This window comes from Chionomys nivalis, chromosome 5 (genome assembly GCF_950005125.1).
Source record: "Chionomys nivalis chromosome 5, mChiNiv1.1, whole genome shotgun sequence".
Classification (NCBI taxonomy): Eukaryota; Metazoa; Chordata; class Mammalia; order Rodentia; family Cricetidae; genus Chionomys; species Chionomys nivalis.
The window spans coordinates 49,781,574-49,802,417 of record NC_080090.1 but is presented as its reverse complement, the minus strand read 5'-3'; the positions used below and the strand labels follow the sequence as shown (position 1 = coordinate 49,802,417).

At 40.0% G+C, this 20,844-nt stretch overlaps 1 protein-coding gene across 1 annotated transcript in view; it reads right to left on the bottom strand.

Annotated features, from left to right (window-relative positions):
- The window catches only part of Fhit (fragile histidine triad diadenosine triphosphatase), a 1,428,341-nt gene that overhangs the window by 182,908 nt on the left and 1,224,589 nt on the right, over positions 1-20,844 (bottom strand). Inside the window, exon 7 of the mRNA XM_057769802.1 lies at positions 2,264-2,332. Within this exon, the coding sequence (XP_057625785.1) occupies positions 2,264-2,332 (69 nt within the window). The remainder of the gene's footprint in view (positions 1-2,263; positions 2,333-20,844) is intronic.

Genomic DNA, 20,844 nt, shown 5'->3' with positions numbered 1-20,844 from the left:
GTAGCTAAAGGCAGAGGGAAAATTGGAAGCATGATGTTTTACTCACCCTGGCAAACGGTGTTAAATGATAACATCTAACAGTTTATTTTGAAACCTAGATTACCTGTCACTTACCCTCTGTATATGTTCCAAGGCAAATTAGTAACAACAACAATAAGTAGCAACCTACTAATAACTGTTTAGTATGTACCAATCCTCAAAATCTGCTTTTAGGAGCTCTATGTCCCATAATATGCTTGCCAAGTTTAAGAGTGGTAAGCATTATTCATTTTAAAGATAAGAAAATTAAGACATGGAAGCCAAGTGGCTTTAATGACAGTCCCCCCCCCTCAATAGGCTGCAATGAACTTTAATCTGTTCTAGTTTTGTACCACTATCTCTGTAGAGCATATTGTAAGTTAATATTACACTATAAGCTAATATTGACTGAAAAAAATAGTTCTTTTAGAAATTACTTGTTCATATAGAGGGACATATGGGCTGTAGTAACACGTGTTGCTTTATTTGTGAGTCGAGAGATGTCGTTGGAGTGTGCAAGAAGAACAAGAGAGTATTAGCCAGGTACTGTACAATGTCAGCCATTGTGTCTTGGACAGAGCTGAAATGTATGCACACAGCTTCTGTCAATAGCCCATTTGGTACATAAACAAGATTCAAGGTGACTGATTGGCCTAAGAAAACAGTGTTTTCAAGCACTTTTAATGCCACTCCACTTGTATATAAATCATGTGGTAATTTATTCATTAAAATATCCTGTACTTGGCAACATTTTTATTAACCTTGCTTTACATTAATAAGCTGTGTACTTGTGTATTTAATATATCTCTGTATAATGATTCTGTAGCTCTTACTTTCTTCCCACACAGACTAAAGCCTTTACCAACCGTCAGCTTGCACTTCATATCCGCTGAACGGAGTTCACATCTAGAGTGTTCAGAGGCTTTGGGAAGCCCAGGCTGTGCATAGGACCTACTCTCTACCACCTATAACTGTATCAGAATCACTTGTGAGGGATTTGGTACTTGTAATAATTTGTTCTCATGTGCCTTTGCCATCTACCCAAACACAATCTCTAGAGATAAAGATATCCCTAAATAAATAAGAATTTCAGAAAGCTTCTAGGTCACAAATCAGCTCTCAAAACTGTGGCTAAGCAATGTCTAGCTTACACAAGTTCACAGTAGTGTTGGAAAATATATCAAGTGATCCACCGAGTCCCTGAGCAGACATCAACATATGTCCTTACTAAATGCTGACATTCTTTATTTACAATGTTTGGATAACCATTTTAAAGCCTAGCTCATTAGAGAAATCCCTATGAACACAGAGATATATCCAGTTCATGTGGACCTTGGGGGCAAGTTGAAGATCTTATCTTCTTATAGGTCTAGTTGACAGAGACACATAATAAACAAGTAAAATTGAAAATAAAAGTGATTTTTTTCCCTGAAAGGCTGGAAGAAGAAAATCAAATATGTGACTAATATCTTTTTATCCCATTTGACACCCAAGGCAGATGTTGCCCATAAAGTCAAGCACCTTTCCTTGTTACAGCCAAAGTGTTTTTAATACAATGACCCTGGGGCACTGGTGCTGTGTAATCAGCTCTCAAAAACAAAAAATATATTTTCTGTTCCACTGCTATGGTCAGTACATAAAGTGAAATAAATTTACATTTTCTTCTAGCCCACTCTACCACAGGCAATGTTCTACACAGCACATGCAGACACTGGAAGGTTTTCATGTGGGTAAGACCCCAGAGTAGAATCGTGTGGCCCTTGATGATTCACAGAGTGCTGAATTGACATTGGTATCTTTGGATTGCAGCAAAGTTGGGTTCTCATGCTTATCATGGAAGCAATATATCCACTGAGTTATCTCCCCAGCTCCCAAAGTTAGCACATCCATCTCAAAGAATCATATGACACTCTGCTTGACTTCTACTGGTAATACTTTACATTATAGATATTCAGGATCATGTCTTCACACAGATATTAAGTGTCCTGATAAACATGACAAAGCAGAAATCACAGGAACACTTGGTTTGCTATTGGTTTTCATTAGTTAAAAAAAAATTATAATTCAGTTCTTTTGCCCCTGATAGTCACCCTAAGCTTGCTGGCTTCTACTGCCACTTCCCAAGTCCTCTTGGGTAGAATACCATTTAAGATCATGTCTGGGGTGACATCTAGCTAATTGGGTTGATTCAATCACACTGACAGGCCCTGTGACCCAATAATAAGGTCACAAAGGACAGACTCACCTCATCATAGATGCTGTCATTCCTGCTGAAGTCCCCTGCTTTTCTCGGAAGAATATGGACATGCACATGCTGGAGGTACAAAAGAAAGGAAAAATGTGTTTAATTCACCTTCTGTCTTTTGACTTGACAGTGATGCTCTCCTGAAGGCCAATTACCCTCCACGGCTTCTCGCTGGATTATTTTTCAGGAGAGGTTGATGATCACTTTCAGAAACTACATCTGAAATCTGCTGTGGGTGAAGAAACACAAAGCAAGAGGGATACAAGTTGGTGGCCTACGGGAGCTTAAGGGAAATGTCAGCGTGCATCACAGGCTTGGTGGACTCATGTGTCACTGTCAGTCTGGGCTGTAGTCAGCCAGGACTTTGAAATGACAGTGTGTCTTCAGAGACAGTTGTTGTGACTGTGACTCTGAAGCTAACAAGAGACAAAGACTGGTCAAGAAAGAACTGAATAAATAGCCGGGGAATTGGTGAAAAGAGGAAGTAGTGTGGGCCAAATCCAGAATACTGGCTTTGACTACTAATTATATAAGGCAAACAGCTCTTGTTCATTCTTATTTGCCATGACAACGAGAGATTGTATTAGTCCTGGACGGTATTTCATGGAGTACTTCCACAGTTCTTTTCCGAAGTGATCTTCATTTTACAGAAGGAAAAATGAATACTCAGAGAGATCAGGGCTCTGAGCAGAGAGTGGTAGAGTCCTCATAGGAAATGATGTCACATGGGTCTTGCCCTCTTGTTCATTTTCATTACCATCACACAGTAATTCTGTAAACTTCATCTTTTAAAAAGTTGTAAAAAAAATAAATCTAAGACGTGTCTGTGTGTGTGTGTGCAATCATGTCTCTGTGTGTGTGTGTGTATGTGCGCGTGCGTGCACAGGTGTGCACATGTGTATGATGGTCAGATGCATTTTGGGACTAGAACTCCGGTTGTCAGTCTGGGCAGCAAGTACCTTTACTGATGAGCCATCTTACTGGCCTTCACTTAATCTTTTAAATCCCTCATTTCCCTGGTCTAATATACTAACGCACCCATGTAATAGGCATAGCAGACTTATTAGTTAGAGATCATGACTTAAGGATCACAGCGTATCTAATTCAATATATATTCTTCAAAGCTAAAATGCTACTTGGAAGTTTTACTCTACCAATGGTATCTATTGTATCTCTCTAAACCTAAACCTTATTCATAGCCTTGAGCTAACTTCCAGCACTTGTTATTAATTACAGAGAAAGGAAAATGAAAAGCCAAAGTATGGAAAGACAGGCAAAGAATCAAAGTACATCCCCAATCACCCCCCACCCTATCTTGATTCCTACAGGTGGGCTACAACGATGGATCTCCAGAGAACAGAACGTGAAATATCTCGTGGTTTTGTGTACAAGAAAGGGAGAACGATAATATACAGGAGAGCCAGTAAGTTGGGCTGTCCAAGGTGAATGAAACAAAGAAGAGCTTCACGTCAGCTCCTGAGTACACAGTTTCCAGACAGTTACATGTTTCTGCCCAAATCACCTCCAGCTCATGGTGAAGGTAACCTCAAACCCTTGAGTCAATGGGACATAGACATACTTAAGTCTCAAATGTGAACAAAGAAAGAGGGATACAGAAACAAACAGACATGGAGAAGTAAGTTACAAACTACCTAGGAACTAAATTCTTACAAGAAAGCCTTGCAACATGGGCCCAAGAAGAAAGTAACCATGCAGAGTAGCTTAATGAATCAGACTTCAGACCAGAGAAGACACGGAGGGGAAATGGATGAGAATGGGGTGAGAGCCCCCCGTCCCCTAGTCTTCACTTGCAAACCCTGATAGAATTCTTCCTTTTTTTCCTCCCTTCACCAAGATCCTTTCTCTCTTCCTTCCTTGATGTCACTTACCTGTTCTCCACCCCATTCCTTACATGTAAGTCATCACAATTTTCAGAGCAAAATTTTGTACTCATACTGCCAGAGGGCACAGAACATAACAGTACCAGCTTTTACCTGGAATACAGTATATACAATACTGTTGGACTGCCTATGTACTAGCTCTGTTACCTTGCCACGGCAGGCCTGTGACTCAGCATCTTTCACTGTAAGGGGCACTGCAGCCTCCCCACCTTATGGACCTAACATATGAAATCTGCTAAGTACATGGTTGTCATACGCTTGTGGTGCTACTTAGCAGAGTGTTCTCAACACACACAGATGCAGTGGGGACAGCATTACTGTTAAGAATGCAATCTGAAGACCGGAGGTCACGTTCAGTGACTGGTTTTATATTAGCAAAGTTGGTATTTCAGAAGCTCCTTAAAGGGGCCACCATGAAAGCATCTCTTCTTGCAGATTCTGTTTCTGTTGTTTTGCTTACCAAACAGCAGTAAATAGCTATGTACTGCTAAAATTAGGGATGTTCTAATCTACTTTCTAATAACTCCCCAAGTGATGCTGCTCACTTGAGAGCCACTGACTCAGACCATCCCTTTTGTTCTTAGGTGTACCCCTGTGAAACGTGCTGAGGAAACACCTTGTTGGCCTGTCCTGCTGTGGTATGTGGAGAGCTATCTCCATATGCTGCCCAGGCTTTCAGCACTGATCACCCAGTGCCAGTGACTCCAGGGTCTGGACCTGTCTCTGATTCCCTTTCTATCCCCTCCTCCTCTGGGCTTACTCATCAGAGCTATTTCTATAGGCTGCCACCATTCAGTTCTGGAAATGCCACTTTCCATCACCGGACATCAATTTAAAACTTGCCATGATACCAAATGTAGTAAACAGCTCACTGTCTAGGTGATTTTTCCCTGAGGGCATGATCTCACTCCTCCAGATACATGATACACTGACATAGACTGCTAAGTGACAGCCTAATCACAGGATTCTGACATCCCACTCAGCCTCTCAGGACCGAGAAATCATGACAAAGCCAGCGCACAGCCTTCTAAGGAAGAGAAGTAAGACTCAACCTATGAACACAATAAGTATATAAACCAAGAGATGATAACTTCCAGAAGCCCAGAGAAGGGAGAGTTTCAAGAAAGAGGGAAACATCAATACTGTTCATTGTTGTTGAATGCTTGAGTTGGTTTCAGTGAAGCTGGAAAGATAACCCTGCAAAGACCAAGAAAAGATACTCAGTGCCATTAGTCATTAGTGAAATGTCAATCAAAACCACACAGAGATACAACTCCATAGCCATCAGGCTGCCTCTAATCAAAACACAGAGAAGCCCAAGTGTGGGTGAGACCGTGGAGGCAAAGAAGCCGCAAACGCTTTTGCACAGAGTGCAAAATGATGCAGCTGCATGCTTGAAAAACAGTTTGGCAATTCCTCAAAATGTTAAACATACAGACACCAAATGACCCAAAATTATATTCCCAGTATATACCCAGGAGAACTGAAACCATGTACGCACAAAACCTCGTAATGCATATTTATAGCAATATTATTCACCATCATCAAAAAGTGGAAACAATCCAAAGTGACTATCAACTATGAATGCTGTAATAACAAGACAACGGAAGATGATTGGGCATAAAAAGGAATGAAGCCGCTAAGGGACGGCATTATGCTAAGTGAAAGGACTCAGATACGAAAGACCATATATTACACGATTCCATTTGTGAAATGCCCAGACTAGGCAAATTCACAGGGAGAGATCTGTTTCCTATAGCACAATGAAGAGTGACTACCGGTGGAAACTGGGTATCTTTGGGGGTGATGGATGATTTCTTTTCTAGTCTTATATAGTCGTGGTGGTCCCACGACTTTGTGAATGTGTTAAAACCCACCGAAGTTTTTGCTTTCACAGTGTGAAGTGTATGGATTCTAGCTAGTTAGAGGCGTTGCTAGGATGGGAGGAGAAGAGAGACAACCACGCTAGCATTGCCTTTTCCTCTCTGCCTCCCTGTCTGTACTACTCTTTCTATTTTTTTCCACACATGTATCCATCACCTGGAGATGGTCAGTAGCTGTCAAAATGGTCTGGCTTTTCCTTGTTAGACTGTATCATGGTTCAATTGCAGGGAATAAAATAATGGCAGGAAAAGGCATAAAAGACTAGCCTCCTTTATAACTGGATTATCTATACACCCAGCCAATTAAGCCTGTGTAAATGCCTCTCTTCAACACCTGCCTGAGAACAACGATAGAAGGAAAATTTGGCTTTAAAGAATAATAAAAATTATGTTGCAGGGGCCAGATAAGGTCTTCTCCAAAGATACCTACTATCTAATCCCAGACCTGTAAATATGGCCAATTACAGGACAGAGTAAGTTCAGGTTACTTATGAATTAAAGTTGCTTACCAGCTATCTCAGGGTTTCTATTGCTGTGAAGAGACACCATGACCACGACAGTTCTTATAAAGTAAAATCACTTAATTGGGGTGGCTTGCTTAGAGTTTCAGAGGTTTAGTCTATTATTAGCATGGCAGGGAGCATGGCAGAGAGCAGGCAGACATCTTGCAGGCAACAGCAAGTCAGCTGAGAATAGTCAACTAAGCATAGGAAACCTCAAAGCCTACCCCCTCAATGATGCACTTCCTCACTAGGAGGTTATGGAGGAAAATTCCATCCAAGCTACCATACCAGCTGATCCTGAATTTGAAATCTACATTGAATTACTTGGCAAGGATCAATGTCATTACAAGAGAGCATCCAAGTAGAAGTCACTGAGGATCAGCTAATAGGGCTTTTTTGTCAGAGTACTTCAACCAGGAGGTCCAAGACTTCTTCACTGGATTAATTCATCATGGAATCATATTTTGATGATATTATTAGAAAGTAGTGGAGACTTTGGATGTGGGGCATCCTTGGAGGAAGTAGGTCACTAGGGGCATGCCTCGTCTTGTCCCCTGAGCGTCTCTGTGTTGATTCTTGGATTCCATGAAGTCATCATCTCTGCAGATTCATATTCTTCTTCCATTATGTTCTTTCTCACCATGGCCCGGAAGCAAAGAAATCAGATGACCATGGACTAAAATCTCTGAAACCATGAGAAATCAATCTTTGCTTCTCTAGCTTGTTTCTCTCAGGTATTTGGTCATGACAAAAGCTAAAGGAACATACAAAAAAACCAAATACAAATAAATAGCCCAGTACAAAACAAATGCTGATGAGCTGATTTGAAATATGGATTTTATATCTTTTTTTATTCTATCAGTACAACACTTTGAGGGAGTCAGTATGAGCTGATTGATGCTATAGGTAAAGAAAGCAAGTGTGGTGGTTTGAAGGAAAATGCCCTCCAAAGGGAGTGACACTATTAGGAGGTGTGGCCTTGTTGGAGTAGATATGGTCTTGTTGGAGGAAGTGTGTCACTGTGGAGGGGAGCTTTGAAGTTCTATATACACTCAAGATCCCACCCAGTGTCTCAGAGCACTTCCTATTGCCCCTGAGTCAAGATGTAAAGACTCTTAGATCCAGTACCATGTCTGCCTGCATGCTGCCGTGCCTCACCATGACGAAAATGGACTGAAACCCTGAAACCAATTAAATGTTTTTCCTTTATAAGAGTTGCCATGGTCAGTCAGGTGGTCATGATGCATGCCTTTAACTCCAGCATTCAGGAGCCTGAGGCAGGCAGATCTCTGTGAATTTGAAGCCAGCCTGGTCTACAGAGTGAGTTCCAGGACTGCCAGGGCTACACAGTGAAACCATGTCTCACCAATAAAACAAAAAACCAAAAACCCAACAACAACAAAAAAGGAGTTGCCATAGTCATGGAGTCTCTTCATAGCAATAGAAACCCCAACCAAGTTAGCAAAACACAAATTTTCCACCGTAAGACTAAATAAGGCTTTATGTCTGTTGTGCTTTTTGTGAAATTTGGAAAATTACCAAAAGCTCTCAAATGGCAATAGGCAACTATGCTTACATAATAAAGTTCCAATTTGTTGATCATCAAACTAACACATCAAACACATCGAGAAGACAGAAAAACACTCAGGAGAAAATCAAGAGCATCCAGTTGTTCACTTGACCAAGTCATAAAAATCCCTTTTCTTCAGAAACGTAAGAATATAAACACTTCTCTTTGTCTCCGTGGCCCTGAAACAAACTTGGAATCTAGGACAGAGATGCATGTGGCCTATTGGGGAGGTGATCCCTAAACACATCAGTCAGGGACTGTGGGACAAAGGACAGGGAGAATAGCTAGTACATGAAGCATTATCAAGCGAGTTAACCTCTGTGAGTGACCAGCTTTGTCCCATGACAGTCTAAATCATGTACCGAAGATTGCCACTCCAGGGGTGAGGGAGCCGTCTATTTATATACTGGTTGAGAACTGTTCTTGGTAGGGTGTGCATCATCTAATACACAAATTTCCTATGCCCTGAGAGTTAAAAGTGACACTCTGCCCCTAGCAGTATCTCGACAGAAATCGGGTCAACAAGGGTATATCACAGCCACGGAACATGGGGTCATGGTGATATGGTAGAGTAAAGACCCCATTTGTAGCAAATGGTGTCTCATATCTAATACCTGGAAACTTATGCTCTACTCCTGGGCTACAGGGTTAGGAGCTCAGTCTTCTTTCCACGGGTGAGAGAAAGATAACAGTCTGATAAGAATCTCATCACTGGTTCTCAACCTGCCAATCACAAAGGCCTGTAGTCTCCAGAGCAAGCTTAGAGCGGCTGGGGATGACACATGTGTAGGAATAAGATTTCTACCTAAGACAGAAGAGCAGCCTCTACTTGGCCACATTCGATTCACCTGGAACTGTTAGCTCTTTCTGTCTGGGGATTCCATGTGCAACATCAACTGAAAAATGGAAAACATTTTAAAAACATAAAAATTACTAAGGATGCAAATTAGAAAATATTAGGGAGACACACAGTTGAATTTCTTCAGTTTCGAGAACAGGGGAGTGCCTCCTGAAAGACTAACAGCAACCCGATGGCAGAGCCAGGACCGTAGCTGTAGGACTGGCCTTGCCTTCCAGGGCTTCTACCAGGTCATCCCATCCTGCTAGTCCAGATCTGAGGAAGGGAGGAGCTCCACAGAAAGGAGTCTGGGATCCTAGAGATGATGCCACGGTCCAGATGTGACCTGTGCCTCCTTAGTGCTTTGGACTTTTTGCTGTAGTTACTGTTGCTATTGTTCTTTTGTTATTTTAAACTCATTTCGTCTTTCCACATCTATCAAGTGTTTGTAAACGAGGAAACTAATTCATGAAATTGTTGGCCAAATATTACAGGAACTCATGTTGCCATCATGTTTGGGCTGAAGTTATCATATCCTACGACTGACTATATCACATGGCAGTGCCTCTGAAGACAGCAAGAACCGCCTGTTTTTACTATAAACTGGAAGGGTTCTTCTGCAGCGCGACAAACTGAGCATATTCTAGTCTGTGCTGTCACTATCTCCAAAGCTTGTGCTTTTGACACGACTGCATCTGCCTGACTTGATGTGGAGAGGCTTCCTCTTCTTCTGCTGTAGCTAGGGTCAGAATGACATCAGTGAAAGTCACTTCATTGTGAAATAAATGTCGTTCACATAGCCTGGAGAACACTTTAGCAAGACCAGCTGAAGAGCAAAAGGAGTGAGCTGTCAAAACTCAACGGCAAACATGAAGGCATACATATGGCCTCTTAACTAGCTGCACAGAGATCTTTCGCTGAGAGTACGGACAATGCTCAGGCATTGGGTTTTCTTTCACAAAACATGGCATACAGAGTTTGCCATATGTTCCATCTGTCCCAGTCAAGTTGGGAAACTTAAAGAAAAGGGATAAAGAACCAATTCAGTTAACAAAACAAAACAACCCCCTACAGGATTTTGGAGCCCCTCTAGAGTTTTGCAGCTTAACAATGGTGTTTTTAAGCCATCCATCACTGGCGGCACTCCGGTGGTGGCTTATAATCATACATCACAAGAGGGATTGTACTCTTCTGATATATGGGCTCCGTACATCATCTCAGCACCATGGATGTGATGATGTATTGCTCCGAGCCACAATGAGCGTTTAAAGAAGTTTTTACTCACCAGACAGTTTTAAATTTCAAATTTTCCAAAAATCAACGTCTTTTCAAGTCAGACACAATGCAGGTGAGGGAATGTGATGTTATATAGAGTCATTGAGTCTGAGAGCCTGCCAACCTGTCATTGCCTTTTGGCTTCAAGCTCAGGAGATGTGAATAATTGGCAGGTTTTTTTTTTTTTTCATAAGAGCATGAACCACTCTTATCACCATCCCAAGCACTCCCCGGCAGGAGATGCTGTGATAAGGTAGTGGCTAAACTCAGGAAGATTGTTTGTTTTCTTTCTTCTAAGAAGCTCTTCTACCAGAATCTAAAACAGAACAAAACAAAAGGAACAGATAAAAGGGAGATCAACTTCCTAATCTATTGCTCTCAACCTCCAAATAGGGTAGAAAAAAGAGCCTTTTAAACATTTGTTTTTAAGGCACAGGAAGCCCTGATGGCAAATGAGAAAAACGAAGGTGAATGGTATATGGGCGTCTTGCCCGGAGGTGGACATGGAAGCTACTGTCAGGGTTCAGTCACCTGCCATATTATAATTTGTTACTAAGTAATGCAGCTTCTGAGGAAGTAATACAGTTTCAGGAGAATGCACCCACTTTAATTAAGACCTACCTGCTGGGGGTGGGCGTGTTCAGCGTAATTACTATCAATTAGGAAAACAGGTGCTGCGAGAACTTTCCCCCCTTGTTCAAAATCTCACTTCAATAAGCAGAACAATATGAGACTCTCCCGACTGTTTGGTAATAGACACTAAGAGTGACGCTGAGAGACAATTACAACTCCAGTGGTGTCTTCCATTTTCCTTCACCAAGTATATTAAAGGAATGGCTAGTGGTAGAGATACCGCCGTGTGGAGAGAAACATCTGGATGTGAGGAATTAACAGCATCATTCCTTTGACTTACCCCAGTAGATTACAACCCTCAACTTATTAAAGGCTTTTGGCATTTACTTCCAAATAATTTTGTATCTGAAAAGAAGGTTCAAGCTCCCTTTCTTTTATAACAGAGGACTAATATATAATGACGATAATAAAATATGGTATGGAATGCATCACATGCTACTTTGAGGCTGCCAGTTGAACAACATGAACGCATCAGATTTCACGTCGGCAAAGATGGGTTCTTCTTGTACAAGATGATAAATGAATTCACAAAATGTATTTCCTTTCTTCTATACAGAGGGATGCACAGTTGAAATTTTTTCACAAGGTAAAAACATGTATTCATAGTAATATTATGCCACCCATCTAGCTAGCATCTAAAAGTTACTGTTACTTTCATTAGCTATTATTGATGTGAAAATGCTATACACCAAGAATTATGTTTAGTCATATATGCATATATTATATGAACACACGTATGCATAACCATACCAAACACTATGACTTGGTTATTGTTCTTAGACCTCTTTATGTGTTTCCTTCTAGTGCTTTCTCTCAGTTTCTCTGTCTGTCTCTATGTCTCTGTCTCTCTCACACACGCATAGGGAGAATGGGTCTTTGAAAAAATGAGACTCACAAGATTTAGCAAATTTTATCAAACTGATAAAGGGGCAAAGTTGAGGTTCTAAGCAGGGCCATGAGACACCGACTCTCATTTTGTCTCATCCATCTGTGATGCACATTGTAGTTCGTGTGACTAGCCCAAGGGTAGGCCTTCAGTTGTAAGCAGGCCAATAGCATCACAAAACATTACAAATCTTTCATTGGAACAAAAATTCTAGTTTAGGTGGTAATTTATACATCCCCTCATCAAGTCATGTATTTTATATCTGCTGATTTGAGCATTCTCCGGTGACTGCAGTGGAGAAAACCAAGAAGAAAACAGAATAAAGAAAGATGATTCTTATGAGGTCCTCAAAGAACTGGTCACTAACTTTTTAGCTCTGTCAATGTGATTGAACCTTCATTGTGTTCCTAACAGAACTCAGAGAGAGAAAAGAAACATTTTAGAATAGAGCATATCCGCTCCACTCTTGCACAGAAACTTCAAGTACTCCAGGAATTTCAGCAGTTAAAGTATTCTCTATTTTCATAATAGGAAGCAACAGTTACCTCTGCTCCTATTAAACTCTTACCATCTGCTGTGCACCATACTCCAAGAACTGAGATGAGCGCTTTATCGACAATATCGCAATTATTTATCATGAACCTCCCTGACATATGTCATCAGAATCCTTGCTGTTGTTGACAAGTGAGGAAACTGAGCGGACGGAAGTGGAGCAAATTTTCAGCTCCCTCCAAATCCACAGTGTGACATCCTAGTACAGCTGAGCTCAGACTAGCAGAGGTTCCAAACCCTCATCTCACACTACTGACCCTTGAGACAGAAAACTGAGTGGCGAGGGAAGCCCATGGGAGGGCTCTACATCACGTTTGAGATCTGTCTTTACAGATACTCAGTAGTATCTTCTGGCTCCCAGTTGACTTTCTGTGACACACAGCTCTAAGTTCTTAAAACTGATTGGCAAGAAGAGAGTACTTTGACAATCACTGCCCACAAAGAGGCAGACAAGCTCAAAGCAGGCATAAAGCCAGCACAGCCTAATATGCAGGGACCTGGGATGAAGCCAGGCCCTGCTGTACTGGGTGATGCTCATGTGACAACAGGGGTGGAATCTGAGTAAAGTGATTTAGAAAGAGAGTCTTCCTGTTCAGCTAGAATGAAGGAGCTCTCAGGGCCTCTCAACATGTGTCTGTTTGCTTTTGTGTACTGCCTGGCTCTGATTTTACCACTAGGGGTAACTTAAGAATCCCAAGACTGTGACTTGATCCCTTGACACTTTAATCACTGTTTTTATGATGGGTTTGGCTTTTTGGTGATTAGTTAAAAGTCTTCTTACTTCCCTGTGAAAATCCTTTCCGATCCCTTCTCTTCCTCCTACCCTAGCCTTCTATGAGTCTTTCCAAAGCAGCTTCCATTGTAAAAGGTCAAACTCTCCCCGGCCTCTCTGAGGCCTTCTGTGATTGTGGATTGACAGGTTTTAACTGTACAGTGTAAAAGCCACAAGTGTTTCTCTTCCATTATTTTGGAATTTGGGGATATTTATTATTGTGGTTTTGTCCTGATTTTTTTCCCTTTACCCATTCCATGTTCCTAGGTTAACGAATGTATTTATTATCTGTTACTGGAATGGGATGATATAATATGAGATGGACCAATGGAGGGAGAGATAAATAAAGAGACTGATGAATGATGGAAAGATATAGGAATGAATGAACAAATAGATAAGTGATTGGATGGATAGAAAGTTAAATAAGGTCCAGTACAGTACAGCACTCTTAGGTTATGTAAAATTTAAAATGACTATGTACTTATTTTCTTGACCATTCATGTCTTTTACCTCTTTTGAGAGTCCCTGGTCATATAAGGATATGGCAGACAAAAAAGCCATTGTGAAGGAAATGCAGACATCATTCACCCACGCGAAAGAACATCTTCCCACCAAAGTTGCCACTCTAATGGTTTTCCTGTGCAATTTGTTTTTGGAACTCCTCAGGTGCATTCTGAGTCTGGAACAACAGCTGATCCTACCGTCAGGATTGTGAGGACTGCCAAGGAGGCCTCGTCATTGTTCAACACTGACTTTACTAACAGCCGTTAGGGCTCCCTCTCAAAACACAAGAAACCCATCTTGCCTCTGACCTTCATAGATTAACCCTCCCTTTGATGGACAGAATACCAAAACCAGGCAAATTTCATTCACATGCCATATCAAAACAGTAACCTAGAGAGTTAGTGCCTCCCCTATCTTTCTGTTGAGGATACAATAAAGAAATTGGATGCAAATGTAACAAGGATAACATTTTTCCTTGTCTTCCTTATTTTGTGCCAAATTCATACTGTGTTGCTGCTTGCCCTACACATAATTACTGCTCTTTAATTTATGTTTCAATAAAACGTATAATAATAAACGTTTACTGCTCAATGAATAAACATTCTGTCGAAGCCTTTAATGGGAGTTACATGTTGTGAGGCAGCACCATGGCTTTCCAGAAATCTCGCCCTATACTTAATGAGCATCATTTCCATAATCTGTGCATTATGGCTTAAGCCTCCCTTTAGGAGTATTTTACAAAGCAAAAATTCATGAAATACTTCTAGTCCAAAGGGGGGAAAATTGTTAAGGGGATTAATAACTTGTCCCGTTAAAGAGACAGGACAAGCTTTCATGTCCCCGCAGAGACCGTAACTTAGTAATTATAGTGGTGGCATGTCCTAATTATCTCTCTAGTTAGGTGTATATCTACTACAGATTTTGCCTCTAAAATTTGGTTTAAATGAAAGTGATGAGATACACAGACAGGCCAGCCACGAAGGTCAAGATTGCGGCAGATTCTCTTCCCTGTGCTAACAAAAAGATTAGGCGAGAGAACCAAACCTCTAAGGGATATGAGGATACTGTCTAACGGACGCTTGTGGAAATGGATTCAGTAAAACTGGTTGGAATATTATGCAGACACGGGGGGTCAGCAAGACAGCAGTGTATAAAGGTGATTCCTGCCAAGCTTAAGACTGAGGCCAACCCCAGGATTCACATGATGGAAGGAAACAACTGCCTTCACTGTTTTCCACCTCTACATGTGTGTTGTAGCACATGCACTTAAACCCGTGGGCACACAAGATGAGTTATAAAGTAGGTGCACACAGAACAGCCATGAAGCTGGAGACTGGCTGAGTGTTTGAGCGCACTGCCCACGCAGATGACCTAGGTGTGCTCCCCAGCATCGACAAAGAGCTCTCAGCCGCTTGTAACTTCAGGTCCAGAGATCTGGTACTTTCTTCTGATTCTGGCATTCATGGAGTACATGTATAACATTCACACATAAAAAAATTAAGTAAAAACTTATAGTCACCTAGAAGTAACAAAATTTTGACACAATTATAAGCTGAGTTTCTTCATGTTGATGACATGATGCATTATTTTCAATGCAAGAGCTTTAATTTTTAAATAAAATTACTCAACAGAATTTAACACTATGATCATTTCAAAAGGATAATCTACCTCAAGTAATTTTTGCCAATTATATTATTTATTTATTTATTTTTTTATTAAAGATTTCTGCCTTCTCCCTGCCACCACCTCCCATTTCCCTCCCCCTCCCCCATCAAGTTCCCCTCCCTCATCATCCCTAAGAGTAATCCGGGTTCCCTGCCCTGTGGGAAGTCCAAGGACCACCCACCTCCGTCCAGGTCTAGTAAGGTGAGCATCCAAACTGCCTAGGCTCCCACAAAGCCATTTAGGCGATGAAAGGAGACAGAGACAAAGACCCACATTGGAGCACCAGACTGAAATCTCAAGGTCTAAATCAAGAGCAGGAGACAGAGCACGAGCAAGGAACTCAGGACCGCGAGGGGTGCACCCACACACTGAGACAATGGGGATGCCAATTATATTCTTAAAAGGAGGTGCCTTTAAAAAAATAACTAGAGCATGAGGGTATATTTTCTCCTCTTTGTCAACAGTCAGGATTTGCAATTTAACTAAAGAGAACTAAAGACATGGGGAGACATCAAGGGACAGACTCGATGCTGTGACAAGCATCAGGTACTCAGCCTCTGTGGTGCAGTGCAGAGACATGTGAGGTGACGGCTGTCACACTGGAGTTTGTCACGCTGCTTTACTGATGGGTTGGCACAAGTTATATAAATGTTGCTGGGAAGGATTCATTGGACATTGTCGGAAGTCATGTGTCTTGAGTACCAGTTTGTATCTCCACGCCTGTCCGCCACATGTTGAGTGTGTGGTGATATTTACTACCAGGAACGCTCCAAGGGAAATGGAGCATTCGCTTTGAGTTCCTAAGGGAAAGCTTGCTACGATTTTGGGATGTGCTCGCATCCATTCGTGCCTTGCTTTGAGTATCATGGCAGAATCTTTCCAGCAAAGATTATCTTCCCTTAATATGAGAGGAATATAAGGTTTCCATCATTTCAATATTGCTACTTTCATATTTGAATTCAACAAAATAAAACACTCAGCATAAATAGAACTTGATGTGATCCAAATTTGATCTCATTTCTCTACCGGATTTAATTTCGCAAATTCCACTTTTCTCTTGGTGTTCAAGCTTTCCTATTTTCTAATGTACTTGAATTAGAAAGCATAAAGCAAGGGCCAGGGTGGCTGAGAGAGCAAGTGGGCAAACAGAATTAGGTTGATTCATGATTTAGATGGCTTTATTTTTCTTATAAATCAAGAAGAAGATAATTTATTCCACAGTGAGACACTTAAAAATGATATCTTTTTCTAGTATTGAATAAATTAAAATCTATTGAGCTGCTGAGGTAGCTTCAGAGGTCTATCCAGTATGTCCCAAGTGCACACGACCATGGAAATGATCACCTATGAAGATAGCCGCATCTGCGGTTCATTACAGAACTGTGGCTCATGATGCAATGAATATTATTCACTTAGTTCAAAGGAGGCATTGACATTTGCCACTATGCTGCAGATGAGCATAAAGCAAATATGCCAAACTATATAATGCAGGAAAGAAAAAGAACCGAATCTTCCATTATCTCGCGTATGCTTGAGAATTTTCATAAAACAATTAAAAAAAAAACAGAGATAGGTAAGGAACTAGGGAATCATCAGATTGTGGAAGAGGAGGTAGAAGTGGATAAATGTGGAACCGAAGACACAAAGCAGCAGACTGGGAGGATGAGCACATCCAGAGAGCTAACATCCAATGCCAGGACCATAGGCAACAGACTGTATGTATCATGTTTCGTGTTATCTACAGAATACTGATCCTACAGCCCTAGTGGATATCACAATCTGTGGATGTTCAGATTCCTTAAGTAAAATAGTACAAATTCCTTAAGTAAAATCTATGAAATCTCCCTACAAATTTCATTTCTTTACTAGATGACTTATATAACCTAGTTGCAAACACTGGATAAATAGTTGTCATACCATATTATTTAAAGTATAATGACCATGCTTTTATGTTTGTTTTCAAACTATATCCATTTTGTTTTTAATTATTTTTTATACATTATATTTTGACTATATTTTTCCCTTCCCCATCTCGTACCAGATTCCCTCCACACACACATATTCTTTCTTGTTATTAAAAGAGAAAATCTAAAAGAAAATAGCACACACCAAAACCAAACCAAGCAAAACAACAACCACAGAATGCATCTTCTAAGAATCTCTGTATGCTGTGAAGATATTTTATTACCACTGGTTAATAAAAAAACTAATATGGACAATAGCCAAGCAGAATAGAGCCAGGATAGATATCCAAGCAAAGATAAAGGGAAAAGAAAGGCAGAGTCTGGAAGATGCCAGCAGCTTCTAGAGAAGCAAGATGTGAGGTAACATTATGGTCACATAGCAATACATATATAAATGGGTTCATTTAAGATGTAAAAGTTAGTTAATAATAAGCCTGAGCCATCAGCCAAATAGTTCATAATTAAAAATTAAGACTCAGAGTGGATATTCAGGAACTGATGAACATGAGAGAAACCTCCAGTTACAAATGGCGTGAACTGTCTGACATAAGATATAAAAAAGTTTCTAAAAAAGAGGGCATTTAGTCCAACAAAAATGGGTATCACACACAGCTTTTTGGTAGGTGCACTTTTTTCAGATTGGTTGTTTGCTGGTGGTGAACAGATGTGTGGTTTCTTTAAGAGATGGATTTCTGGTTTGTGTTGGCAGCAAGGATGACTCTTATGAGAGGTCCTGCTACAGAGCATTTGAATGGGGTTTGTAGGTAGCGTGTTACAAGCTGCTTGATAGGAGCATGAACCCGTTGTGTCCCTAGAGCTGGGGCAGTAAGCATGGCTCCCTGAGCTGGAGGTGAATGTACCGTCACCATCTTGGAAAGCCAAACGGGGCAGAATCAACAGTCAAAGCCTTGGCTTTGGTCCTAGCCACACCCACTTAGCATTTTAGAAAAAATCTCTCGGTCAGAAAATGATTACTACTACTACTACTAATAATAATAATAATAATGACAGATTCAGACAAAAAGGCCTCTAAACAGGTCACAATGTGTTTGATAAATATGCATAGACTGGGGAAAAGATAAAGGATAGACAGAGCCATAGATTAAAATAATAATTTAAAGAATAATAAACTGAGGTTATAAAAAGGAAACAGCAGTAAAGAATGAAGAAAATGGAAAATACACAGATTATCTGGATTATGTACACTATTATGTTTTCTTTTAATCTTTGACTGTTAATGAGATAACTGCAGAGAGACATTTTATTGTGTGGTTGCTAAGCTAAACCAACATAAAGGTTTTGACTTCAAAATTTGGATCTAAGGAAATACTGCTTTGACAAAGAGGTTCTGCTTTTGTTTCCACAAAAGATGAAAAGCTGTGGATTCCATCCAGGCTAATGTGGTTTGATCCAGCAAGACCCCCTGAGAGTTTTCTGTGGGGGTGATGACCCAGGTGATCCAACATCCAGAATACCTTCAAGACAACTGGCTGAAATGATGCAGCCTCATAGACTACTACAGCCAAGATTTAACCATAATTCTAAATTTTCTGAGGATTCCCTTAGATTACTAGCACCCCCAATCAGCAAGAAGTAGTATAAAAAACTATGTCCAAATGCCCAAAATATTGTTTATAAATGTTTGTTTTCAACTGGAAATAACATAAAAAAAAATTACAAGTATTTTTTGAGAATCAGGTATTTTGAGTTATTCATCTAAACACTCAGTAGCGTAGTGCAGTTGCATTTAGTTCAGAGTTAAATGGCAAGTTTGAGGGTCTCCTTTTTTCCCACTGTAGGAGTAAGACTAGGGTTCTAGGGTTCCAGAGCCCCGCATTAATGCTGTGAAGTCTCCACACCTCGTGATACCTCATGTCCTAGCACCACGCCTGCTGAGTTCTGTCTGATGTTGCCGTGTCCCGATGTCCCATGCAGGGCTCCTGCGGTGTCTGTTTATTGGCACTCAATGAATTTTGTTTTTAATTTCTCCAGTATGACTTAAAGCAAAAGAAATTCATACATTGGGGATAAATAATTTGAAGAACTAAAAAGGAAACTTGGAAATGACGCCGTAAGACATTCCAGGAGAGCCAATGCCAGTTCGCCCTACTTAAGTCATTTCGTATGTTAGTGAACACTAATTTAATGCAATCATTAAGGTCTTTTATAGAAAACTTTCAATAATCACATTCACAAATAAAATCTAGTTAAGTCAATCAAGACACTTGTGTCATTTGTTAAAAGTAAGTTAATTATAAAAGATTCTTTATGGGCCTGAAGTTCTTATAGGCCTTAAGTTCTTTGAAGCCTGAGGTAAAAAAAGAAAAAAAAAAAAAACTTGTTAGCCTTGAAAACTGGGAACATTGTTATATCTAAACATGTGCTTGCTCACTCATCTAATAGGGTTCATTGAGGTGAATTTATTTCCTCTTCACATGATTTGGGTTGGAAGAGGCTGTTTTAGTAGTTCATGTGTAGAATTGATGGAACTGGATGTTTTTTGGCTGTTTAAATAATCATCATTATGAGTGTAAAATGCAAGACTATTTATGGTTTTACTTTTTCGAATGAATCAATCGTTTCACCATTAAAATCAGTCATTCCAGAAAAAAAAAAATAAATGAAAAAAGGGAGATATGATATAGAAATAATGAAAAAAGGTAGATTATTGAATCTACTTTAATCTGAAAAACAACTGTTAATCTCAAAATACTTTATATTGCCACAGCTTTTGGTTTATGGATACAAATTTAACATCAATTTTGTTATACTATATGTATATTCCTATTCTTATTTAAGGTATTAAGTTTAGGCAGCTCATTTAAAAATGTAATGCATAATTAGGAAATACAAATTAATATTCATCTATAATTGACAAACTTATAGTCATATTAGGTTTTCTAGATATGCAGAGATGTATTTCAGATAGATAGGTAATCTTAAAACACTTCAAAGACCTACAGAATAGGACATTTAAAATGTTTTAAGAACTTAAACTTTTCTTGACATGAGGTAAATCTGCTCCTGACAGTTCCAATTACTTCAAAGGGGATGATGGGCTTTGAAGAAACTTGTTATGGAGTTGGATTTCAATGGGTCAAGACTAGCCATTTGGGCAAGAAACCGCTTTTGCTGGACTGCTTGATAGTATGCTGTATAAACTGGACATGCAGGACCCACAGAAAAATGACTGCTAAACTTTGCCAAAACAAGATAGGATGGTCCCTCGAGTTCTTGCCTCACAGAAGAAACTGTCAGATAATCTGCAAAAAACAAAAGAAAATTACTGACAATCAGCCAATATAGGTAGAACAGTCTTTCAAATTTTCTACTTCATTGAAAATCTGTCAGAGACTATGAGCCTGTAGGCTGAAGATGGATGCCCCAACATTAGAGAAGAACTTTGGGTGACTGTCCAGGCAGCCAGATGTTTATGTCATTTCTAGAGTTTTGATAGTTGCTTGTAATGCATTTTCTATTTACTCAGGTAATAGTATGTACTTCTGGGTCTTTGATGTAGTTGAAGACTAGATAGTTATAATTATAGTTTTCTTTGGTTATGATAAAAGATAAATATGAACCTTAAGACTAACAAAGATAGGATATATCATAGAATATTTTCTTTAATCTTGTCA